Source organism: Cyrtonyx montezumae, unplaced genomic scaffold (assembly GCF_038088225.1).
Source record: "Cyrtonyx montezumae isolate F1298 unplaced genomic scaffold, pur_monq_1.0 scaffold_32, whole genome shotgun sequence".
NCBI lineage: Eukaryota > Metazoa > Chordata > Aves > Galliformes > Odontophoridae > Cyrtonyx > Cyrtonyx montezumae.
The window spans coordinates 1,003,805-1,030,764 of NW_027072037.1; the positions used below are offsets into that span (position 1 = coordinate 1,003,805).

A 26,960-nucleotide genomic window follows, 5' to 3' on the forward strand; every position below is an offset into this window, starting at 1 on the left:
CAGAGGACAAGATATCATAGAAACCCTCCAGCAGTGCCCGCTGGAGGTGTCTGCTTTTCTTCATGTGCTGTAAAAGAGGTGTAGAGGACCTTAGATCAGATTTGCATATCTTACATTTATGTTGTTGAAGCTAATGAATACCACATTAGACAACACATGGTGCTTTTTGGTGCAGCAATAGCAAAATGTGGATAAAGGAATGAGTTCTTAGTGTAATAGCTGATCTAGATGGCGTGTGCTGCATCAATAGACTTTGTCCAAATGATTCTAAGAGCTAGGAGAAGTACTTCTCCTGTTTTTTTTTCCCCTTTTTATAGCTTATTCTGGAAAATCCATTGAATTTTCTTTTCTACTCTCTTGTGTCCTGGACTTTAAAAAGAGACTATTGAGTCTGAGATCTGATTATGCTGGCTGTCTTGAAAGATAGCAGAGAAGCCATTGCTTCAGTAGGAGCTCCTAGAAGGTGTATCTGCTTTGAAATATCAACCACTTTCAGAGATTCTGGCCTCATATCCAGCCCTTGCTCAAGTTTTAATTTATTTTGGTATTTACCTGCATTTATGAAAGAACAGAAGGATCTTGTCTGGTATTCCTTCTATGAAGTGTTTTATATGTAGTATTGCCCTTTAAAAGTTATTGCGCATCACATAATTCAGTTTAATATTCTGGCTTGTAGCATTGTGTTTCCTGAAGACAATATGACCTTGAAGGTAATATTTTAAACTGATAAATGAGAAGAACTGTAACTAAACCTGAACATCGTAAGCCAAATATGTTGACTTTTTCCTCAAGCTTTCATTTCTGTACATGAAAAATACACAGCTGTCTCATTTACATATTTGCATTTTTTCTTAATATCTCCAGGATCAAATTTTATGCAAATGTGTCATCTGTTCCTTTTTTTCTATGTACTGACCCATAAATTGTTAGGTAATAAGCTGCTTTTTTATGATTCTGTGTAATACCTGTGCCCATTGTTCTGTCACTCTTTTGTCACACTTCACCCCCACAGCTTCAGCCAACAGTTTGAAGGTGGTTGAATCATTGCAACATTTGATGAAAGTGGAAGTCTCAAAGCTGAAGATTTGTGTGAACCTCCACAGAGGGAAGATGACTAGAATTATTTCAGTGCTAAGCATAGTGTTAAAATTACATCTGAAAACATTGCAATGATAAAAAATCTTTTATTTTCTTCTTGTTGTGAAATTGGACCTCTCTCTTAGAGAGCTTTTCTGTTTCACTGGTTTTCAAGTCGGATGCCTCCTTAGGTTGGTAGGTACATGAGGGAAGCCCGTCAGGTTCAACAGTATTATATTTAAACTTAGCTGTCCTGAGCTTCATCTTAAATTATTAAAAAATGCATATGGTTCCTCAGTTGAGATTGGGATTCAGGGGGCAGCTATTTAGGATAAGAATTTTTAGCCTCATTCTACTGTATGCAGCCAGTGAAGAGATGGAAGTTATAGAGTAGTTCCCCACCACTGCCCAGCTAAAATGATATTATTCCTAATGGAAAGTTTTACTACAGAGGGGCTACAGAGGAAACATCATTTATCTGAATGCACTCTAGACTGGGTAATCTAAGCTGCCTGAAGTTAAGCTGTTCCTGCCTATTTCCACAGTCAAATAAACCACTTGGCATTTTCCTCAAGAGCCATTGACAAGTGAGGCTCCAAAAGATGGGCTATGCCATTGTAGAGAAGGTGACTAGCTGAGTAAGATGAAACACTCTTCTTTCCATGCTACGAAGAGGGTCGAAATAGCTTTCCAAGATCAGATGCCAAGCTTTACATTAGTTGGGATGTCTGAGATGAATCCTACAAAGTTTAGCAAGCACATTTCTGTCTACAGATTATAGTATGGACCTGGGAAGGTAAAGCAGAATTAGCACTCCCTGCAAAGCATCCATTTTCAAGACTATTTTTATTTATTATTCTTATGCTAAGGACTACACGAAAGCTTATTCTTTAAAACTGTGTGTTGACATTATATTTTCATATATTATCCCAAATATGCTGAGAACCATGAAAACTATTCCACATGAGACTGCACCTTGCTTCTTGCAGCATCTGAGCCACCTCTTTGAAAGCTAGCTTGGGTATCCCTCCATCACATGGCAGTGGAGACGTACCACCAGTGCCAGAGGAGAACCCTACTGTGCAGTTTCACACTCAAATCACATTGATTTCCGTATGCAGGTTTCACCCAGCAGGAGTTCCTGGCCATGTCGTGGTTTACAAATGTATGGGGATTGTCCATGCTGACAATTTTCTTTGAGAGTATTTTCTTTGCTCTTCTAAATGGTTGCTTTCAAATATGATTTTACCAGAAAGGATCAGGCAACTTTCTTACTGATAATGAATTCTTTCCAATCTTTGTCACTTATTGGGCAAATTATTTGACTCTTTTTTTTTGTATTTCCTTCTCTTTTAGGGACAACATATCAATGTTTTGTAGTACAGCAAAGTTATAGTGTCTTTAAAAATTGGAATAATTTAGTTATGCTTGGTATTGCTATAGTAGAAGACTACTGTTCAGTCTACTTTGATTCTATGAAATATTTATCCATTGTCTTCTCTTCCTTCTCTGCAGTATGAGGATTTCTTCTCATTTCTCTAGATTGGTTTGCAGTTCCTATTGTTTTACCAGTGTTTAGAAGACAACTGATGTTAAAGTAATAATAAAGAATAAGAAAGCTTTCCCTGGTTCTAACACAACCATTTAATTCAAGTGAGCAAGGCTAGCAGGTGGTTCTCAGAAGATCTCATTAGCCTCTTTGATTGTCTCTAACACCTCTTGTAAGCAAATGTCTCATTACCATGGATATTTACATATGCTTTACTTTAATACAGATTGCCATACATCAGTGAACTATAAACCTATTACCAGATGTCTTCAAATTTAAATGGTAAATACTATTCCTGCTGTGTGGACAAGCAGTAGCTATCAAAGACAGTAAAATCTAACAGTGCTCAATTCAATCTCAGTTTCTATATTTAGTATCAGTGAACTTTTCAAATCTTAAGGAACATTAAGTCTTTGAACCTTTTGGAGATATCCAGTAGAGTTATAGTATACATACAATGAAATACTCATCTGGAAAGGGAATCAGCCTGGAATATGAATGGAAGAAAGAGATGGGGAGAGGGAAATAGGAAGGGTTGTTTTGTTTTTTTTCCAGTTCCTGTGGTGACTTAATGACCTTTTTATCTATCTATCTATCTATCTATCTATCTATCTATCTATCTATCTATCTATCTATCTATCTATCTATTTTTTGCAGTGATGCTGTATTCTAATGGCTTTGGAAAAGCTGGAAGATTTTTAGCTTATTAGCTAAATACCAGAATTTTATATAGTTATATAGCCCAGCCATGGCCTTGGGCTCCTCCAGGGATGGGACACCCACAGCTCTCTGGGCAGCAGTGCCAGGGCCTCACTGCCCTCTGACTAAAGGGTTTTATCCTAACATCTAACCTAAATCTCTCTTCTTTCAGTTTAAGGCTGGTGCTACAGCCTTATAGCACTGTAGTTTGAGACTGGCCTATTTCTTCAAACCCTGTGCAGCTCATAACTTCCCTATTCGCCACATGTGGTAGAATCTGGATTATATTTTGTGAGAGAATGTAGGACTTGATTTTCTATCACTGAGCTGATGGAAGGAAATACACAAAGGCCTGTTTTGTGCATACAGTCTCCACCAAAGGCAATCCCCCAGTACTGACAACGTTGATAAAGCCTGCACTGTTTTATATCAGCTGCTCAACCAACCTTCATTATATTGTACTTCTCTGAGTCTGAAAATATGACACTTTGAAATACTACTTTCTTTCATTGAAGATCTTATTTTCTCAAGCATGCAGGAAGTATATCAGCAGAATCCCACACTTTTCTGAGTGCAGAATTTGCACCTTTTGACAGTTGGTAAGATTAGGTGCTCAACCCCAACATCAAATGCCAAGAACTCCTAGAGATATTTAGATAGGCTGATGGTTGGGCTAGGTGATCTTAGAGGTCTTCTTCAACCTTAATGATTCTGTGATTTAGTCGTCTTTCTTTTCCTGCTAAGGTAGATGTTCCCCATTGGAAATTCCTTTCATGAGAACTTTTTGGACAGTAGTAGGAAATACAAGGGAAATTTCTGAGTTTTTCTGTACATTGTAGATAAATTTTCTAGGTTTATGAACCGGTAAGATGATGACTTTAAGTTTACACAGTTTCAGACCGGGTTGTGCATAGAAAGCTGCTTCTTGAAAACCAGTCCTAATTTGTCATGTTCCTGATCTTTAATGCTTGTCTGTTTCCTGTACTCCAAGAGAAAAACAAAAACAAAAACAAGAAAACCCCCTATATTTAATTCCTATAATTATCCCTTCCTATTTATGTGTGCTTCTGATGTTGGCTTCTGAGTTCCTATTTCTGTCAGGTAATGTATGAACATGCACAGTCTACCTCTATGCTTCATTCATGGTAATATTAAAACCTATGTGTGTTGGAAAGTACTGAGCAGTGGTATGCTCCTCCCTGGTTCTTGACCCGTGCAACAGAGAACTAAAATTCATCCAGTTCCATGTAACGACTGGAAACTGGAAATAAAAACTTTCAGTTTAGAAATAAAAGGCATGATCTTGTAATAGAAGGTTGGTTATGTACCACTCAGATCTTTAATTCAATGCTGGCAACATGAAGCCTAATCTTTGAGTGATTGTGGAAGGTCTGATTCTATGTTATCTGAGAAATCCTTTCAGTATTTTATGTTTAAATGTCCTAGAGCAACGACTGCTGTAAAGACTGGGGTGAATGCTACTGGGGTGGTTCTTTACACTTCTATCCTGAAATATTTTCCTGAAGAACCGAACAGAATGAAAGAGAGAAGCTTCTCTCGTACACATCCCAAAAAACAACTCAACAAGCAGCTGTGGGATGAAGCAGAGTCTGTTTTCCATTTTCCAATCACCTCCCTGGGCCAAATTCCAGTAAGTGTCAGTATCCGACCTATAACAGGAATTAAAATCTGCAGAAATTCCCTGAATCGAAATCAATGATGTCAATGAAATCTCCACAGATTTAACACACTATTGAAAGACAGATAGTGGCTGTGAATTCCACACTAAGGGGAGAATTGGTTTCTGACGTATGATGGAGTAATTCAATTGGGACTGATAGATTTCACTTTTTGCCAGAGTTGAGTCGGTCCATTATTGTATGACGCAACTACACTGTATGTATGCTTATGCTATTCTTATCAATGCACATTATTTCTAGGGCCAGGGAAAGCTTATTAGAAAATGGTACAATTTATTTTTCTAACCAACTGCGCATTGATGGATAGAAGGAGGAACCAAGTATAAACAACTATAACTGTAAAACAAAAAACAAAAAAAACCCGAGGAATTTGTACCATAAATCTGCCTTTTTTGCCTCACTCTCTTCTATAGGTTGCCCAGGAATGTGGGACAATATTACATGCTGGAAACCTGCAAGTGTGGGTGAAATTGTCTTTGTCAAGTGTCCTGCGCTGTTCAGATTTATCATCTCTGAAGATGGTAAAGTACTTTCTCCTTGTTCTTTGCTCCTGCCTGGTAGAGCTGCATGGCCAGCAGGCGTATAAAGCCTGATGTAGTTGCTACGTTTAAAGGGAAAATAGGAACTACAATGGCCTAGGGTTGGTTTGAACTTCTGCTCAGAAGAAAACAATGAAAAACCAGGATGTTTGTGTGTAGATGTACATGTATATGTTGGGTGAAAGAGGGAAAAATGTGTGAAAAAAACACACCTGTCTCAGTCACCGTGAAATTATCACAAAGTAAAGCTGCTAAACAGGACATTCTGCCCTTGAGTATTCACAGAAATCAATGAGACCTGAGACCGTGTGAAGGTGTTATCACAACTGGAACCTATTTCAGTAAATAACTAAAACTCAGAACTGGGTTCTGTTCATGCCTGATGAACGGACATGCGTGAAATGACCAATCTGAGGAGTTTCCATCTTGGAGGCCCAATGGAGTATTGGTGAAAATTCTTTAAGAGGTGGAGGAGCTCCATCATGCCTTTTTATTCTCTGTAGAAATGAGATGTCAGCTTCCTGCTGTTCCTTGCAGGAACCAGCTACCAAGCAAGGAAACAAAAGTAAATAAAATGTCAGAAAATTGCTCAGGTTGCATTGTGGCAAGCTGGACTGTTTCTGCTTCCAGAATGCACTACTCCCTGTAAGAGTTATCCCTTGTCTTAATAATGTATTGCATATGATCAATAGTGCTGACTTTTTTTTAATGGGGAGTGTCTCTGTTCAAGCTAGTTATGTGATACCAGAAAACCCTTGTCTTTTCTTGTATGCATGTATGTATGTATAAGTTATTTTACCTTTGAAATACATGAAAATTTGCCAGAGTGTTGAGAGGAGGAAAAATGAAGTTGTTCATAGCACATATACAGATTGATTAGATGATCTCTTGAACTGTCATTTTTTTTTTTTTTTAATATATGATTTATTTCAAAGAGGTGAATGACTTGAGGGAGCCAAATTCCTCCTATTGATGTTAGTTAACAACAAGTCTTTGCTGCTATTTGTCAGTATTGTCCATTTCAATCCATCACCCATGTAGGTCAGCATGGGTCACTAAATTAGCACTTCTCAAGGAGGTAAAAGCTCAACTCTTTCCTTCTGGAATCCTTTTCCCAAAGATTATTTTGCTAATGAATTATTCATACACAAACTTCAGTCCAAAATTCACCTTCTTGGTGTTGTTACAGACAGCAAACAATTTGTGTGGTAAATATTGGTAAATATTTCATACACAGCTCCAGGCATGCTGAAATCCTCACCTTTAAAAATAAACATTTGAATTCATTTTAGATGGTGAAGGAAACACCAATGCTTTTGAGAAATGGAGAGGAATTTAAGGGTGATTACCACCTCGCTAAACACACCCATATGAAACTCAAGTGTCTTCTCTCAGTTCACTGGACTCTATTTGTAGTCAATGTAAAGAAATTAAGTGAAAGAAGTCAATGGAAAGCAGTGTATTTCATTTCAAGAGCATGAGTTAATTACCGTTTGGAGGTATCTCTCTTTATCCAGCAAGGAATGAAGACAATTCCCTTAAATGAGGCATCTTATTTTTGAGGGGAAGAAGACAAGTCCCTTTTTAAATTATCAGTTATAAAAACATGATTATTCCTGTAATTCTATGTGCTTCAATTTTAGTGTGTGTAATTACACATAATCTTTACTGCTGCAATATTGGTCCAGTATCAATTCACTGAGTACAATGACACTGAGCCATCGTAGTCAACCGTAATAGAAAACACAGCACAGAGCATTCTCTAGGAGGATTTGGGTCCAACATGGGAAATGAAATAGTCTTCCCTCTTTAAAAATTAAAAATATATATTTATTTATTTACATTATTCTCCATGACGTTACCTGTTCTCATTGACTGCTGACGTTCAGCCTAATTGTCAAATCAGTCCTGGTCATCCTCTGTGCAAGATACACACTCAACCAAAAATTTCCATAATCCAGTTATCAGTGATATTTGCAGCCTGCAGATATAGTGCTTTTATATTATTTATTGTGCACCAGCAGATGGCTGATCTGCTGTTATCTTCTGGTATAACTGCAGGAGGCCTGCTGCTCAATGTATTGCCTATCTGAACTTTAATTAGGACCCCTCCTTTGTGCTTGCTCGTGGTGTGCTTCCCCTACCCATCCTCAATATAGGCATGGTAACATAGGCAGCACTTTTCTTTCCCCTTCTTTCTCTCTTTTCCTTTCTTTTTGGGGTACAACGATCAGAGATAACAATAGCTTGATAACACAGAGAATGATACCATCTGCATCTACAGCATAGGAACTTTTCCTCTCTGCCAATCTACCAACACACCTCTGATGCAAACCTTTTAATGGCTCTTCTTATTTCAAGTGATATTTCCAATATTCCTAAATATACCCCACACAAATATAGTACCATCTCCCTTTTACTGATGAAATTTCTTTTCTGTGGTGCCATTGCTTCTGAAGTAATTAAGGTTAGGAGGGTTCTTGAGAAACCATCTAATATATCTCTCTTCTCAAAGACAGAGTCGGCTCAACATGGTCTACACCAGCGTATAACCAACATTTTAACTTTAATATCAGAAAGTCTTTTCCAATATTTCTTTCAGTTAAAAATAATATTTGTTTTAGAAAGACGATAATACTGTACATAAAAGAGGAAAACTGCCATAAAAAGGGCTCAGTACTTTGAAGGGCTGAAAGAAGGTTTTTGAATGATTTGCCCAGAATTTCCAGTCTATCTGAAAATTTTACTTCACATTTGGCCTCTCGTAGAGTGTCAGCATGATCCTAAGGGAGGAGTAGTCAGTCCAGTATAAATATATAAATATATAAATATATAAATATATATCCTGCCTTCTTTATCTCCTTGCAGGATCACTATTGAAAGTGACAGCTGTTTATGGTTTTTTTTTATTTGGACATCTGTTCAGTAGGAACAAAATTCATAATTTGTTAGATAAACCAGTAAACATTTAATCTGGAGTAGTTTGAAACCTCTACAGACCCAGCTGGATATGTGCTAGTGACCGCAAGGTGGAAATATCTACATCCATAATCACTCTTCTGGGTGCATCAGGATGAATTTTCAGTCTCATTACTGTTAATTTTAGCTAACCAAGTGTATTTGCTTCAATGAGGGCTTAATGAAAATAGTCACATATTGTGAAGGTTCCTTAAGTAAAGGGTTATTAGATAATTAAAATGTTTCTAAGACATGGCTAATCACATTTTATAAATCGTTACAGTATTCTCTGGTTCCTGCTATGTTTCTAGAATATGTAAGTAGAATAAATACTGACCCCAGAATCCATTAATTGTATATTCATTGCTAATTCAGCAAGGTTTTCAGATGACCAAAAATTGTCTTTATGAACAGTAGCAATAATTTTGATTTCTGCATTAAAAATGTTTGTCTTCTGAAGCAATGAAGCACCCGTAGGTACAGCTGCTTCAGTAAAATGGTGGAATCACGTGCAGCAGCATTAATTTTGAAAAGTGGGGGGAAAGTTGGCTTTGGAAATCTGAGAATTATGTGTGTAAATCTGAACTGGTCACATGGACTTCTGGGTCAGTAATGGGAACTGATAGAATCATAGAATATCCACGGTTGCAAGGGATCTGTAAGGATCATTGAGTCCCACTTCTGATAGGTAATCACAGAAAGAATTTCCTCTGACGTGTCTCAAATGCTCATCTTGAGATGAATGAAGTCATTGGAGGAGCCTCCTTGCTTGCTCAGTTTCAGAAAGGAATTTGGCTGTCTTGACCTAGCTGTACGATTTCTGCTTTCAAAAAGATGAGAAAGAAAATGGAGACTGAAAAATAAAAATTAACTGATGAAACTCCCATTATCCAGAGAGATGATTTGTTGAAAAAATGACAGTGGGTCTAGCTGAAAAGACCATCTCTTGCTGCTGAGGGTTTGAAAATATACTCTGCTCTGATCTTCATCGCAGTTGGACTGAGGACTGACATTTGAACTGCTGATATGGAAAACCTAAAGTTAAAACCCTTTGGAAATCCCATGATCTTTAGCTTATGAACCTTCCTGGTAACATTTCATTTCACTTCTCTACTTCAAGGTCATGAGAATATTTTTATTTTCTTTCAGATTCTTATTGTGAACAAAAAGATCATTCTAAAATATCTTTTCTTTTTACCTTTTGAGTATCTTCTCAATCTTTTCCAGTACAGTAGGTTAAAGATTTACAGTGATTTCTGTTCTGGAGGATTCCTAAATATTACAGTTTTTTTTGCTTGTTGGGTTTTTTTGTTTGTTTTTTGTTTTTTCTCTTCAAAATCATTTCTTCCATCAATTCACAGTTTAATTTTCATTAGAAGCTGTAACTTCCATCCTATTGCTCTTGTAAATGATGTTTTCTTCAGTGCCTTCCAAGTGCTAACTCTGGAGAAAGCCCCTCTAACAACAAAAGACATTTAATGCATTCTTAGATATCTTTGCAATAAAAAAAGAAAAAAAAAGGGGGGGCAAGCCATGATGTATAGTTTTCTACACTCGCAGCTAGAAAATTTTGTGCTTTATTCTTTTTCTTTTCATTTATTTATTTAGTTTTTATGTTTTCAAGCATTGGTGATGTGTCTGGCAAAGGAAACCTACAGATACTAAGGCTTTTCTTTCTTTGCCCTGTACAGCTGAGAAATTCTAGAGTGATAAAACACATACTCTAAAGGGTCATTGAAAGAAACCCTATAGCCAGAACAAAAACGAGCATATTTTTAAGTCTTTGATTTGCAACAAAATCTAATACAAATGATGATAATAGGCAAGCATTGCCATGTGCTTCACATTGAGAAGCTGCCTTCATTTCAAAATCCAAAGGAGAAATATGATTAGCTCCTATGGAATCTTCCAGCTATACAGACTGCTTATCAGTCTGTAGTTTTCTCAGTCTAGGACATTGCCAACTATACCCAAAAGAGCATGAGTGACCATTGCTGGTACCAGGATTAAGGGGTCTAATTAAAATGCATTGGAATAAGGAGTCCATCCAGGTACTGTAGAATTTCAGGGGGAACGATACCCTGTCTTCACATTTTTGAACTGAAACATCTGCTAGCCTTGCTGCTGCTCTGCCAGTCCTCAGTGCTCAGCCACCAATCTTCATTGTCTCTGAGATGGAACTGAAAATAGTCCATTACTGATTCCATTAAAAACACTGAGAGCCACTCAACTACTTTGTCACTAAAACGCCAACCCTTGTATATTCTGCACTAGAGATATCATGTGGGATTTATGAATGCAAGGTTAATTGGATTTCGTAAGCCATCCATGGCTCTTTTCTCCTGCATGAGTTTGGATGTTATCCCTAATCAAACAAAACAAGATGACAAGACAAGGGTTAATGAGAGGGGCAGCAGTACTAAATGTGCAAATGTGGAAGGTGCTTCTGTGTGGGGAAATGGTCCTGGAGTACTGATGATACAGCTCCCAAACGGGGTGAAAGGCCATGAAAATTTGTTGTTCAGAATCTTTGCGAGTTACTTGCTATTAATTTGGCCTCTTTATCGATATATTTTTAATATAAATGAAAAGGTAATTTTTCAAGATCAGAAAACTAACCAGCAAAATGTATCTGGATAGATCCTGCTCTCATTTTCTACTGAAGTAGACGATGGAAGATTTCTTTGATACTGTCTGAAATTAATATCGCATTATATAAAAGGGTAACCCTTTATCACTAAACATGTCTCTTCTGCCACAGCATCACAAAGTCTATCTGCAATACAGGACATACTGCCAATGCAGTTATTACCATCAGAGAATACTAAATGTATCTACATTTCCAAGGTTTTGTAAGTATATTTTCTTAACAGTGGAATGACATTTTTGGACTTCCTCACCAAATTGTGGGGACAAAAGGTTCTGTGCCTCTGATACTCAAATGCTGAACAAGTTGAAGAGCAACAATTGCTCTAAATTCTTCTGATCAATTCAGTTAAATACAAATCTTTGGTCCAGGGCAAAGCAACATCCTGCAGTTACCAGGAGAAAGCCATAACAATTCAAGGCCTTTGCCAGTGTGATCTGAAAACTAATTGGCTCTGGAGAATTAAAAAAGGGGGCTCCTCTGGAAAGTATCCAAGGAGGGAGCATGGCAAGAGCTGCTAAGAAGTTTGGAGAACACTTAGATGTGCAAAAGATAATGCACTGAAGTATCATTGTTGACGTGACGTGGGCAGCTGCTTCAGCCATATCCGGCAGCCTCTGCTCTACTGTTGTTTTTCCTCTTGACTCTAAAGATTAAGGAAGGGATTCCAATTGACTGCAAGGCTTTAGGTGTGACGAGCACACATTCACTCTTGCCTTTAAGCAAGTGCTCGAATATGCTTTCTTCTCTGGGACTCCTCACAGCTGGTAGTCTGCCTTGGACAATATGTCTTATTTTCTTTGTTTCTTGCTTGAAAAGCATCTACTTCTCTCTGGAATATGACCCATGCCCTTCTCTGAGCTAAGAGCCTCTTTGATAGTATTTGTGTTGACCTCACACGCTGATAGATGTTCTTCTGACAGCCAGCCTGGTAGGAAGGATGCACATCTTGTTTAAATGATGCCTAGCAGTTGCTATGGTGACCTCAGTCCACTGGCAGTTTTGTTGCCTTTGATAAGGAAAAAGAAGGGAAGGAGAAAGTCATAATTTCCCTCATGTGTTATTGTTCATATTTGTACGTAAGTCTTGCCACAGCCAGACCTTTGTACAACAGCCTTTGTGTTCTCATTACATGACCTCATTGGTCTTCTCCCATGATCTCCAGCCGTAGAGCACTGGTTCTTCTCACCAACCTGCCATAAAATTGCATGCCAATATGGGGAATAGGACACAAAGGTTTGTATATCAACTCCACCTCTGTCTTCATTGCAGTGTTTTGCACAATCCACTGGTTAACAAAGAGGATGCAGAAAGTTAATTTTCCTTAATTGTCCTCTTGCCCCTTGACCATGACAAACTGACCAATGGTTTCGATATGTAAAATATCCTCAATGGGTCATGAGGCTAGAGACAGAAATAATGGGGGGAAGTTTTTAGCCTAGGGAAAAGTATGGGATCCTCTAAGTTCTCTCTCTCTGATCCGTGTCTGGCTGCCACTTGCTACAGATGTGTAGAGCAGTGCAGTTAGGGGAACTCAGAAAGCCCCTGGAGCTGCTAAGCAGGCTGCTGATCCCAACTGTTGCTCTGCCAGCCTGCTGAACAGATTGCTGGTGCAGGGGAGTGGCATGCAGCAATGGGGAAGGGAGAGGAAGGGCTCTGCGTGCTGGATGCAAGCAGGATGGCTGGTGGATTTATTTCATGTTTCTAAATTAAATGTTACGTTTCTAATCAGTGCTACAGAAAACAGGGAAAAATTAGTTCCCTGCCTAGCTAGCTCATCATTCACAGATCTGAGTATGATGATAACACATGATTTGGGGAAATATTTTCCATCGCCCACCCCTCCAATGAATAATGCTGATGTGAGAACAATAGAAATAAGGTTAAAGTGTGGGCAAAATGTTTTAGGACAGAATGATTTGTTAAGCCTTTCAGTCTTCTTCTTGAGCTAACAATGGGCAAAAGCTGGAAGAAAAGGGTTAAATGCGAGTTGTTGTGCCCAGATAAACAAATCTATGGGAGATAAAGCAATTGCGATGCCAGCTGACACTGAAAGCAGCCAGCACAAATTTGGCATGTAGGAGCTGATCTAAAAGGCTGTGCAGAGTGCCGAGGCTCATCGTACACAGCCTGCTTTTTGGCTTTCACTTTGCCAGCCCTGTTTCCTTCAAAACAGAAGCAACAATTGCTTATGTTACTTTTCTCATCCTCAGTGGAGGATAGGAAGAAGGTATCTGTTCTTTCTAAGGCTAAGCAAATATAAAACAAGGAAAAAAGTATGATACATATACAAGAAATGGGCATGAAAGTACTAGGTCTTTGCTACTACGGGTAGCTCTTGGTGAGCCCTTTGAATTTATTTTATTTAACTTTATTTTTTCTATTTTACCTCTTCAGAAAATAGAAATAAGTAATATTTTCTGCTTGATTTCTCTGTGAGCCCTTTAAATTTATTTTATTTAACTTTATTTTTTCTATTTTACCTCTTCAGAAAATAGAAATAAGTAATATTTTCTGCTTGATTTCTCTGTTCAGTTTTTGGGACTAACAGTTCCTCACACTGGTGGATCTTTTGTAGTGCCTCTAAGTAGTACTGCAAAAAACACCTAATTAGTAATGACAGCTCAAGTACTAATGGAAAATTTGCCTTACTTCTCAAAGAATGAATTTCCTATTCAGGCTGATCAGATAGTGAATAACACTATCTGTCAATGCACTGGACAGCTGTCCTTTGTCAAGAATAGCATTAGCTTCCTCAGGAGTTTATTGACTAATGCAGGCAGTTATTGATTTAAAAATGGTTTTCTAAGATATTGTTTAATAGCTACCATTGTCTCTGTCTCTCTGTAGTCTGTACTGTGCTTTTATTTTACTGTATGCAAGGAGCACAGGCCTTGAAGAAAGTCATATATATAAGCCTGAAGTTATATAAATACTGAAAAACAAGTTAGTAGTCAAAATGCAGCTGAAAAGCTTGTTTGACTTATTCTTCAGTTCTGGGAGAAAAATATAATTCATCAGCCTGCCTTATCTCATCAGCCTTACCTCAGTGGAGTTCCTCTTTTGCATTGCTCAGGCCCAATGAAACACTTTCTCACTGCATCCCAAGAGGAAAGTATCATGAGGACTTGTGTGAAAGCTCACCCAGCAAGGTGCCCTATGGTTTTCCCCATTACATTGCCAATACTGGAGCACATTTGCTCTGCATTTCTAGAAACAGAAAAAAAAAAAGTAGAATTTCAAAGTAGCATTGAAAAATACCTTACGCACAGACTTTATACAACCCCAGAACAGCAAGCTCAAAGGCAAGGTAATGACTTGTCCTCAGGTATGTAGACATGTTAAATGTTAAGCACAGAAATATTCCAAGTAAAGCCCGTACACTCTTCATTCCTGTGAGTAGCCATACCCATTGATACAGTCACATGAACAGACATATTCTGGCAGTAGGTGATTCAAGGTACAGTGTCAGAGAGAAAGGCAGGACCAGCACACATCAATCTGAAGCACCATGGTGGCTGTATGCCCCCTCACTGCGTGGGTTTTATACATACATGTACGTATAAGCACGTATCATTTTATTTGTGTACATGTTATCTCACCACTTTGACTTTTTGTTGTAATTCAGACCATAATATTCAATGTAAATCTAATCGGTGTTCCAGTGGCGTAACTTATTAGTGAGAATGAGTTTGATGGATCAAGCTTGAAAGCCTGTGTAGTAAAAGGTTGTCCTCTGCATTAGCAAGGACTCAGATGTAGACAAATATGTGAATAAACGACAAGCTTGGTCCTACAGCAATCAGAAAATGAATGTTGTTGAAAATGTGAATCCCTTCATGTTGCCTGAACACAGTTAAAATGCAATAACAATCTGGATGCAGAGAAAATGGTTAATATAAAAAGCCTCTTCATTTCAAAAAGCTACGTTAATATAATGTTCCGTTGGTACTGAGGTCATGACATTAGAAAGGAATTAAAATTGGATATTCTAGCATCCCTGCAACTGTGGCCCTGTAGAACTGTAGAAGTCAAAAAACAGCAGATTTTATGTCCTCCTTTTTAGGTTACTGGGAAGAACAAACAAACAAGACTCAAGAACAACAAACTTAAAGCACTTATATTTCATTTTTATCTCTATCTATCTATCTATCTATCTATCTATCTATCTATCTATCTATCTATCTATCTATCTATCTATCTGTCTGTCTGTCTATCTATCTATCTATCTATCTATCTATCTATCTATCTATCTATCTATCTATCTATCTATCTATCTATCCATCTATCTATCTATTTGTTCAGAGCCATCATTCATTGTAAGACACCAAGATGCCAGGAATACAGGACTTCAATCTACTTAACAGTGCTCCTCTACCAAGAATACTGTAAAACTTGTAGTATCACATCATAGGTTTTAAGCCCCACTGCACTTCTGGAAAACTACAGTCACATTTTTTGTGAGTCAGAGGGCTCTTTGAAGTTTTTTTTGCAGCTTTTTCTTACCCTTTTTCTGTAAGTTGTCAAAGGATCCAGGCTTTTAGGTGAGGTGACCTCCTGTAAGGAACAAATTCCATTATGAGCTATTAGCTTGAGTGGCATTAAAGGATAGGCATGGACAGTGATCCAGGAACAGTTTAATAGTTCACCCAGTAAAACCACAGGAAAAAATTCCCGGAGGATATCCTGAATCTGGTCATCTCAATTCTGATTTTAGCAATGTAGGCTGAGCTGATCACAGTTAATAAATCTGGTTTTTGGTTGGGTCAGGAGGGATGTGGCTCTGCACAAAATATTCTGCAGAGGCATCCCCACTGTTCTGCCCAAAATGTTGAGCAGAGTTGTGGTGTTTCTGCAACATCCGGTACTTCAGTCTGATACAGCAGGTGAAATGAGCTTGGCTGAAAAATGCACTGATGACTTATCTTCAGTATTCATAGAATCTGAAAACATGCAAGAAATCTCATATGTGGCATCTGGAAAGCTGCTGGAGCTGGGCAGAGCAGCCAAGAGACGAAGGTGTTCTCGTCACTGCACTGGGGTTTAACCCTTCTGAGTAATGAGCTGCAGGATGTGTAGGTTTGCTGAAGGTCGATGCTGAATACATCCTTTCAAAGACACGTTACAGCCTGCCTGAAAGGGGGGATAGCAAAAAAGAAGAGGCCTTAGCAAAAGCTCTATCTTTGTTTTCTAGACTGCAACATCATCTTCACACTAAACCCTTTTATTTCCAGCTTAGATCTAAAAGTACCTCTGATTTATTTTAAAAGCACGAAGAGAAATCAGTGAATTCAAAATTGGTAAGGGCTTTGGAAAAGAGGAAAATATAAAATGCACTTCAGGCTATGCAGGAAGGAGTCCCTTTACTATTTTTTTTTTCCTTGGAGGCTGTCTTTCTCCTTTTTCCACAGAATCTAAACCAATTTTACATAGAATTTCACTTTCTAATGCAAAATCTCTCGCACAAATAGTTGAAGGGCCTTTGCAATCCTTAAGAAATAACTGCATTTTGGGGGGTTAAAGAACAAGCTGGAGCTTAGTGGTTATTCAAGGGGGGTACAGCAGTAAGCTAATTCATACTTTTAACCTGATGTGGAAGTCAGTGAAACGTTGACATGGATTTTTCTCTGGTCCTGTTTGCTTGGTGGGCTGCTGGCAGAGCTCCTGCAGACAGCTTTGTGTCTCACTGCATGTGATGCAGCAGCACCACGCAGCGGCTCAGGGCAGCTCCTCTGCACTCATTTTGTCACAGTGTCATGGAAATATGTGGCCTTTTCTTATTTCAGGGCCTTTCTCCCTATAAAAAAAACCCCACAGAGTCATTAATAAAAAAGATTTAATGCAATGCGATCTTCTGAAAACCACTTTCTAGATGTAAACATAAATTACTTAACGTGATAAAAAAAAAAACCCAAAAAACAAAAACCCTTTTGCAGTTCTTTACTAGTGCAAGAGGGAATGGCCTTAAGTTGTGCCAGGTGAGATTCTGGTTGATGTTAAGAGGAATTTCTTCTCAGAAAGAGTGGTGATGCATTGACACAGGCTGCCCAGGGAGATGGTAGGGCCACCATCTCTGGAGGTGTTTAAGGAAGGGGTCTATGTGGTACTAAGGGACATGGTTTAGTGGGCAATGTTGGTGGCAGGTGGATGGTTGGATTGGAAGATCTTTGTGGTCTTTCCCAACCTTTATGATCCGTAGGCTCTGCTACATCAATACCTCTTGTGGGCAGCAAGGGATCAAGATCAAATTAATTGTTTTTCTTCTTCTCATTTCAGGTTGGGAAGTAGACAACTTGGGGCAAACTCATGCAGGTAAGAACTGATTGTGCTGATTACCTCCTAAGCACCTCTGTTCTCAAAAACCGTCCATAAAACACACGGTAATCTCATATTACTGAGAGGTTATTCTGCATTAACAATTATGATAATGAGTAAATGTAGCTCTCTGTAGCAGTGAGATAAAAACTGAAATTAAAAATCTGATATGTTTTTTAGAGTTCACCATCATCTTAGCCTAGAAACACAAAATTAAAACCAGTTATCATCTGTTTTCATTGATGGATGGAAATCATTTTTCGTTAATTTTGTCCATACTGAAATATCAATGGATTTCTAAAGATTTCTAAATTAAAGGTATAATCCTTAACTTCTATATTTTTTTTAAATAAAATCTGAGTTTGATCCTCTGTCATTTTTAGCCATGTGCTCACTGCTTTTAATCGCAGTTTTTTAATTTTATTGCTTCAATCTTGATTTAAACTTACAAGATACTGATGTATACTTCCTCAAAAGACAGAATCAAGAATTTATTGCCTTTGGGCCTGACCCAAACAAATAAAATCAAATGGATTCTATTCACTGACTTCCACAGGGACCAGTTGGGGTCCTCAGAGAAAATGCAATCCAAAGAACTTCATACCAGATTTCTACTTTTGTAGGTGATTATGACCTGCTGGAAAGCACAGCTGAGACTCCCCTAGGTAAGAAGCAGACCGTGGGATGTTTCTTTTATTTTAGCTTTCTTAAAAAGGAAGCTTCAAGCTTTCTCTCCTTCAAGTTAGGTATTATTTTCTAATCAGTTCTAGGTATTATTTTCTAATCAGTTCTAATGATGATGACACATTTTCTTGAGCTTACAATTTAACAGTGTTATGAAAATGTATTCATCCACTACTGAGTCTTGTGATCTAGCAAGAAAATTGGTATAAATTATATCTACCTGCTGAACAATAGTTTAACTAAACAGCATTGAGGAAACTCAACACCATGATTCAGTGGTTATTTTCCATGAAGAACTGGAGATGAATGTGAAGGATTAATTTACCAAACTTTGCCAGGTAATGCAATGTAAAACGATTGCAGTGATTAAATCCATGGATTCTAGCACATGGATGGAAAACATTCTCTAAAAAGAATGTAAAGTGGCATAAACTTGGCATAAAGAAAGCAAACAAATAAATGAACAAATAAAAATGTCATTTCCATCGATTCACATCATAATACAGTTTAAACACAAAAACAAACAAAGCTGAATAAATGAAAACTATTCTTTTGTTCTGGAGTGGAATCAGTGCAGCTCAGCTCTTAAGGTTTTGACCTGTTCATTGAGCTCTGGCTAAATTAATGGTGCTTAAAAAGTGAAATGAGGGGGCATCCCATCTTGGTATCAAAGAGAGGGTTGGGAGATGCTTTCCTCTTTTACAGCCAGCTTCTGTTTCCAACGCAGTTTGAAACCTTTGGACAGTGCTGGTGAAAGCCATTTAGGAGCTACTGGTTAAATGAGATGAGCCAAACGGGAAAATGAGAGAAAAAGGGAAAGAGGTTTTTAATGGGCTTCTAATTGAAAAGATCTAAATGAAATTATTTCTGTCAGTATAGCGACAGGGAAGAGGTTCTTCTCTTTTCCTAAAGAGCAACAGGTCCCTCAGAGCAGAGCCGAGGCTGGAGATACTGGGTGAGATATCTGACAGTAGGGGCACATCCAGCTGCCTCACACAGATACACAATGACTAGTTCAGATATCCCACAGCTGCCTGTCTTCCTGTACTAAAAAAATCATGTTAGCACCAAGTTTTCTTGCCAGTCCCATGCAGATACCTCCTCTCAAATAGCATGAATTGCATATGTTTATGCACAGGACTTGCCCTTTAGTCACCCGAAGTGCAAATGCCTACAATGAGGCTGCATTTCCACTCTTCTTTTTGGAGGTGATGGAGAGACGTGGATGTTTAGCTGAGCCTGTTTTGTATCCACTTCAGAATGATTTCTTTGATGCTCTGGAGACACTGACTATGCTGTTTAGATCATTTCTGCTTGCTAGTGAGCAGCTGGGCAAGTAGACATCTGTAGTGGCTAGCATAGAACTAGTCATTAAAGATGTCATTTAAGAAAAAAGGCTTCATTAAAGCCTTTTATGTATACTCTAATAGATAGTACTCCCCGTGGTACTGTGGAGTTGTCTCAGTGGGAGAGAGGGTACACTCTTGGGTTTGCTTCAGCAGTGTCACATTCCCAATTGTACCTGTTACACTTGACATAGGAGACATCAGCAGAAATTGCACTGAGGATGGCTGGTCTGAACCTTTTCCTCATTATTATGATGCCTGCGGCTTTGATGAAAATGAAACAGAGTCAGATAACCAGGTGGGTATTATTCTTACAGTTTAAAAGAAATGGGAGATGGGGGCAGCTGCCTTTTGTCCAGCTTCTGGTCACGTTCTGATTATCAGATAATAATAGGCATAAATACATGGGAAGTAAATCTTAGCTCAGTACTTTATGTTTCCAGTATACAAATGTTTGTTGTTGATACAGCTTGTAAAATGAGTTAGCCCCATTTCACAGAATCACAGAACTGTAGGGGTTGGAATGGACCTCCAGAGATCATCGAGTCCAACCCCCTGCCAAAGCAGCTCCCAGCCCAGGTTGCACAACTCGGTGTCCAGGTGGGTCTTGAATGTCTCCAGAGAAGGAGACCTCACCACCTCTGTGTGCAGCTCCAGTGCTCCATCACTGCACTGGGAAGAAGTTCCCACTCACATTTGTGCAGAACTTCCTATGCTTCAGTTTGTGGCCATTTCCCCTCGTCCTATCACCACACACTGCTGAGAAGAGTCCTGCCTCGTCCCTTTGCCTCCTGCTCCTTAGATATTTACAGACATGGATCTGATCCCCTCTGAGTCTTCTTTTCTCAAGGCTGAACAGCCCCAGCTCTCTCAGCCTTTCCTTATAAGAGAGGTGTTCCACACCCTTTATCATCTTTGTCATCTCACCAGGGCAGAGTAGAGGAGGAGGATCACGTCCCTTGACCTGCTGGCCATGCTCTTCTTAATACACCCCAGAATCCCATTGGACTTCTTGGCCACCAGGGCACACTTCTGGTTCATGGTTAACCTGTCATCCACTAGGACAACCAGGTCCCACTCCTCAGAGCTCCTCTCCAGCAGCTCATCCCTCATTTCATCCCCTATTGAGTAAAGATTCCCTTAGCAAACTAGAATTTTTTTTCTACAGGTACACGTACGGGTCACAAAAATATAGACAGCTTTTGCTAACTCACTGACACATAAAATTCATGGTGTTCAGACCCAAGGGTATGCCAAACATGAAGTAGTGCTGTAATATACACTGAGATACAAGATTGACAAATATGCATTGAGAAACAGATCCTGTCTGTGGTTCCCCCTGCGTGTTGACTGGGTGAGGAAGAGGTGACCATAGCTGAACCATCTGACCATGTGATGTTTGTCTTCCAAGGATTACTACTACCTATCCGTGAAGGCACTGTACACAGTTGGATACAGCACATCTCTCGTTTCCCTCACCACTGCCATGGTGATCCTGTGTCGTTTCAGGTGAGTCGGGCTATGAGGAATGCCAGTGGCTCTTCTGCTGCAGAAAATAGGCTGGAACTCATCAACTCCAAACAACATTTCAGCTTTTATCTCATAGCCCTTCAGTGAAGTTGTTCTCCATGTTGCAGCCACTCTGATGGTCATCTTTCAGTAGACTCTAGATGCAGTTGCAGCAATTCTCTGCATTGGACTGGCTCTATTTTATGATAATTTGCATGGTTTTATGTGAAAATCCTCCTCTTGGTAGTATTTAGGGTCAGTATTATCCACACTTCTACCTCTCAGATATCATTATTCTTAGTACCCTGGTGCTTGGAGTTCTGAAGGTAGATAGGCCACAAAAAGAAAAGAAGAATTTTTTTCCCACCACTGATTTTTCTCTCTTTTATTCCTTCTTCTCTAGGAAGCTTCACTGCACTCGGAACTTTATTCACATGAACCTCTTTGTTTCATTCATTCTACGTGCAATATCAGTATTCATTAAAGATGGGGTTCTTTATGCTGAGCAAGATGGAAACCACTGTTTTATCTCAACGGTAAGTAAGACCAAAATCAAACGCTTTTCCCTTATTTTTTTCTAGTATGAAATAACGAAATAATTATGAGGCAGGCAGCTCACATGCTGAGGAGCTATTGGGAGAGAAGTAACTGGTGGTAAACTTCCCTTCCAGTTCACAATAAAACGGTGATTGGGATAGTGCCATGTAATGCACTGTGCATTGGCACAAACCTACAAGTTTCATTTTCTGACTTTGGTTTGTTTCTCCTGGTTATGATACGTAGTGATAAATGGGAGGAAAGCAGAGATGGCTTTCTTCATCTGGGGACTGTAGAGCATGTAAACATCCAGATACAAGAATTAGCCCTGAAACTCACATTAAAAAAATAAAATAAAATTGTTAATATTAGAATTAGTAATATTAGCTACGTATTTATCTCTGAAGAGGAGTTCTTCAGTATGTGGTTTCATGGAAGAGTGGTCAGGCACTGGGATGGCCTGCCTAGGGAGGTGGTTGAGGCACCATCCCTAGCGCTGTTCAAGAAGCGTTTAGATGAGGTGCTAAGGGATTTGATTTAGTAGTTGGGTAGAGATAGTGATAGGAGGATGGTTGGACTAGATGATCTTATAGGTCCTTTCCAACCTTATGAACTTATGAACTTATGGAGAGCAGTCTCTTTCTACAATGCACTTAGCTATGTATTACATGTGATATCGAACTCCATTCACATTTAAGGGTAACATTTACTTTGACAAACTAACTCCTCTGGTGAAATGATGCAGGAAATTATACTGAGATCACAAACTGAAATGTTCTTCATCCACTCATTTATAATACAAATTCTGTATGAGTCACTTCCACAAGAAAATCACACCTGTGTAGTTTCTCAGCCTTTTCTTCATTAAGACTGGTTTCTGCTTTTAATTCTTCTCTATGTAAAATCTGAAACCATATTAGTTCTGCACTTTGCTCATAACACTCTTCTACAAATGCCATCTGCTTCTTGTCCTAATTCACTCCAAGTATAAAACATCTTACAGTGAGAGCTCTAATGGCCACACCTTCAGCTGGCACAGACTGGTAGAGCTGCCATAAAGCAACTCATGTTTCTCTAGTTTAAACATATTGGATGCAGATTTGCCCCAGAGGATGGGATGGGGTGGCAGTTCAGAACCAGTCCAAACTGCCAGCTTCCCACTGCTCCCAGTTTACTTACTAATTATGCTGTGGTGTACTGAAAAGTCACTTTGTTAATTCTAACAGTGCCTCACTGGTATGAAGCACTGTCAAGATAAAAGTGTGTCTGCCTCTTAAAGAGTCAGGGTAGAGCTTAATTTCCTTGACTTTTTTTTTTTCCTTTTTTTTTTTTTTTGTTCATATATATATATATATTTCTTTCCCCAGTAAATAAATGAAAGTTTCTATCATTTCACACAGCAGTTTGCTGTTTTATTTGCGTTTATACAAGCACTTTCATTGTCAGCCCCTGAGAGATCCACGCCAGAAAGTGCAGTTCTCAAATGTGCACACAGAAGGGTTTATCCCTCCTGATCCTGCTCAGGGCTTCCCACAATTCTGCCATTTCACAGCCTTCCTTAGATTCCTCAGTGCACAACTGGATTCTTTTCTTGTCTGCACTTAATACTTGAGGGAAGTGGGGGTCCAATCAAGCAATTAAGGTCCATTGCCAACGCAGAGTCCAACTAGTGCAAGAGGTTCTCAGTCTGTCTGGTGGCCACCTCCTGCTGGTAAAATTGGCCACCTACCCTTGACAGCTTTTCTCTCTAAGTGGGCCTTGACATTCCCTTCATGATTTTAGATCTTTACTGTTAGAAGTGTGTAATACCAGTGCCAGCTGTGTTCTTTTCCGCTAACAGATTTGGAGAGCTTGAAAGCATTTTCTCTGCTAATCTTAGGCAAGACAGCATGAAAATCACTTTGCTTTTTTTCTTCTTTTTTTCCCTTGGTTCTCTGCAGGTGGAATGCAAAGCAGTGATGGTGTTTTTTCACTACTGTGTCATGTCCAACTACTTCTGGCTTTTCATTGAGGGATTGTACCTTTTCACGTTATTGGTAGAAACCTTTTTCCCAGAGAGGAGGTATTTCTACTGGTACACCATTATTGGCTGGGGTAGGTGACATTCCTCATGTAAAATGTATTTCTATGTCCTGAACGCAGGCATAGGGATGAACCATCTGTTATTTCTGTATACAGAACCCAAGTGCAGGTTAAGTCTTTGTTTAGAAGTGCCCCTGCAGGCCGAACAGTGCTGTACTTGTTTAGATAGACTTGAATAGAAACCTGGAGGACATCACATTTCTTGTAGATGTGTAGTCCACAGTTCGGAGCTGCCCTCTGCAGGATATGACCTTAATACCAAGTTCTTCATCTTAATCAAGGCTGAAATAGTAAGTCTTGTCCATTCTCTAAAACTTCCTTTGTGCCTTTCTCGCAACAGAGAAATTGTGCCTACTGAAAAATTCCCAACTCCTGACAAAGATTCCCTGCAATGGGAGCAAAGGAATGGAGTAGATAAGACAAATAATCAGAAATACCATGTCAAGGCAGGAAAATTATTCATGAAGGGTTTTCAGAGTTCCCTTTGTACTCTGCACAGATGTTTGATTACACTACTGCTGAAATATAAGGTTGTTCTCATAGAGAAGTTAGGGATGAATTCATGAAAATGTGATAATTATAAAAGAAAGTGTACATCTTTGCAAAGCAGACACGTATCAGTGGTTGAGTTACTTTAACTGAGTCTACATAAATTTCTTGTCTTGTCAGTGGATCTGAATGTGAGGGTATTGCAACAAGCATATTGACTGACAAGAAAAATCAGCATCTGTAAGAAAGAGCTACCCAGATGGACTCGTTCTTCAATGCAGCCCCAAAATTTGCACTTGAGTTAAACACTGTAAATAAGATCTAGCTGTTCAGTTTATAGATACCACTTCATAATCACAGCAATACCAAATGGTGTCCACTGATAATACTAAGAGAATCTCCCAACGTGGTCTGTTCTACTATTTTGAAGAATAATACTTTTTTATTTTCTGAATATTTCATCTTGGGTAGTGGCTCCCTAGACACGGAAGGAGCAATTGACACTTTGGAAGAACAGAAGATCTACCATACTCTATATCTACCTTTTGAAGTCATGTGGGGCAAAAAAATAGCCCCTTGGCTTATAGCTGCTAGGAAAACGTTTGCATTGAAGCAGCAATAGGCAGCAGCTCAGCGTTTTGGAGCATCTGGATGTTTATCTGTTTCTCTAAATGTGCTGAGCACATCAGCATCCACATGTAATTAATGAGAACTACACATGGTTGCATCAATCCAATTTTGCCCTCTTAAGTATTCAAGGTGCTGGTAAGCACACGGGATAGTTTGATGGATGGAGAGGGCTGGACAGACTGAGCATTCCTCTGGAGATCTCTCCTAATGCTTGCTCCTTATTGAGGGCAGAAATGCAGCCAGCAATATCAGCTTTTTCCTGCGACCTTTTGAGTTTTTCTGTTTTCTGATGTTACTCAGAAGACAAAATGTTGTGATGACACTGCATAGGTCTCTTGGTTTAAAGAAAAGTGAGTGTGTGTATACTCATAAAGCAAATGGTTCAAAATCTCAAGTGTGGTTTTTTTAAAGTATATTTTTTCAACACCTTGAGTCTAATTCTGTTGTCCTGTCCATATTCAAACTTGGAAATCCATTGTACCAATAACATTTCTATAGTACAAAGAAGTGCACTCTAGGTAGCATGTTAGCCTCGTGCCTGATATTTTAAGAATCTTTTATTATTATTATTATGCATCTAGGTGCACAAAGTCCTTAATGTTTTCTAGATATTCTCATGTGAGAAAAGCAGGCGTCAATTTAAATTACAGCACACATGATTTCTTCAATCCAAAGCCTATCATTTCATTTCTTCTCATCATTTTCTTTTCAAATATTTCTGTGTACACTTCTTGACAGAAGGAAGGCTTTATCCATCACCGAGGCCTAACAGGGATATTTTTATGTTTGAGAGTAGGAATACGAGATTTGACAAAGACTCTCTTAAGTGGATCCATCTGAATGACTAATTAATGTGACATCAATGCAGCTTTGCAAAGTGTGTAAAGCATAATTGTTCTTGTCAACTCATGACAGTCTTGTTCATCGCTGTGTGCCAGAGTTAGCAGGGTCTTTTGTTTTGTTTGCTTTTTGGTGCTTTATCTTTCCAGTGGTACCTCAATAAACGTAGACAAAGTCAACGTTTTTCTTCGCCACAAAAGGCAGAAACAACTTCCCCACTTTTCTTGCAAGAAAGCATTCACTTTTTAAAACATTTCCACTGAGTAAACACCATCTTCATACTTTCAGATAGGAAAATAAACCCAGGTTTCTCAGTGGATTTTTGATTTGATTTTTACTTGAATGTATTTTTCAAAGATGAGAGAAATCTCTGAAGTGGAAATGAAACACTCTTGCTCCCAAGGTTTGGTTTTATTTTGCTTTGGTGGTTTTTTTAAATTGTTTGGTTTTAGGTTTTTTTTTATTATTATTATTATTATTATTTCAGGGGGAAAAAAAAGGTAAAATTCTTTTGAATAATGTAAAACTACCCTTTACTGATTTGTATTGGTTGAAAGTAAAGCAAAAGTCTCTTATTTCTAAGGGGGAAGATGTGACATATGCAACTCATTTACAACAAAAGCACCCAAGTGTACAAAGAATACAGTAATACCTTTACAGCTTAGCATCTGCCAATCTGTGATCATTGCCAAATTACAGGAGCTCTAGAAACACAAACTGCCTCCACTTTTGTTTTGCACAGGCTACATTTTATTGCTGAAGTATCAAAATACAATACACGGGCTTTGAGCAATAATGATCTGAAACAACATTTTTCTTTCCTGTTACCAACTTTATCCCCATCAGGACCCACCTGTCCATTAACTTAGGTAGAGATGTTTCTAGAGCTCTGAATGACTGCAATGGGTTGTGTTGGTTGGTGAGTGAGTGCTATCGGGAAATAAAATCTTAGCTGAGGAGCTGCAAAGAAGTGCTCTCTGTGAGTACTATTTCTAGGCTGATAATGACATTGCTGTCTTGTCTTCTGCAGGCACCCCGACAATTTGTGTCACTGTCTGGGCGGTTCTGAGGCTTCACTTTGATGATACTGGGTACGTATTGTGGTGTGAGAACAAGTTTCAGGACAGTGACTAAGGGGAAATGGAAATCTAGTGATCAAAGGACACACACACACACACACACACAAAGCTCAATGGTGCAGTTGACACACACTGGAGGGAAGGGATGCTATCCAGTGGGACCTGGACAGGCTGGAGAGGTGGGCCCATGCCAACCTCTCATGAAGTTCTGCAAGGCCAAGTGCAAGGTCCTGCATCTGGGTAGGAGCAATCCCATGCACAGATTCAGGTTAGGAAGAGA

General features: G+C 38.9%; 1 protein-coding gene across 4 annotated transcripts in view; it reads left to right on the forward strand.

The window, feature by feature from the left end:
• ADCYAP1R1 (ADCYAP receptor type I) overlaps positions 1-26,960 on the forward strand; it is a 130,762-nt gene that overhangs the window by 76,031 nt on the left and 27,771 nt on the right. For all 4 annotated transcript variants that reach the window (XM_065744807.1, XM_065744808.1, XM_065744809.1 and 1 more), the window contains exons 4-11: positions 5,439-5,546; positions 17,446-17,481; positions 18,108-18,149; positions 19,709-19,812; positions 20,926-21,023; positions 21,427-21,559; positions 23,501-23,654; positions 26,632-26,692. In XM_065744807.1, coding sequence (XP_065600879.1) covers positions 5,439-5,546; positions 17,446-17,481; positions 18,108-18,149; positions 19,709-19,812; positions 20,926-21,023; positions 21,427-21,559; positions 23,501-23,654; positions 26,632-26,692 — 736 coding nt within the window. The remainder of the gene's footprint in view (positions 1-5,438; positions 5,547-17,445; positions 17,482-18,107; positions 18,150-19,708; positions 19,813-20,925; positions 21,024-21,426; positions 21,560-23,500; positions 23,655-26,631; positions 26,693-26,960) is intronic.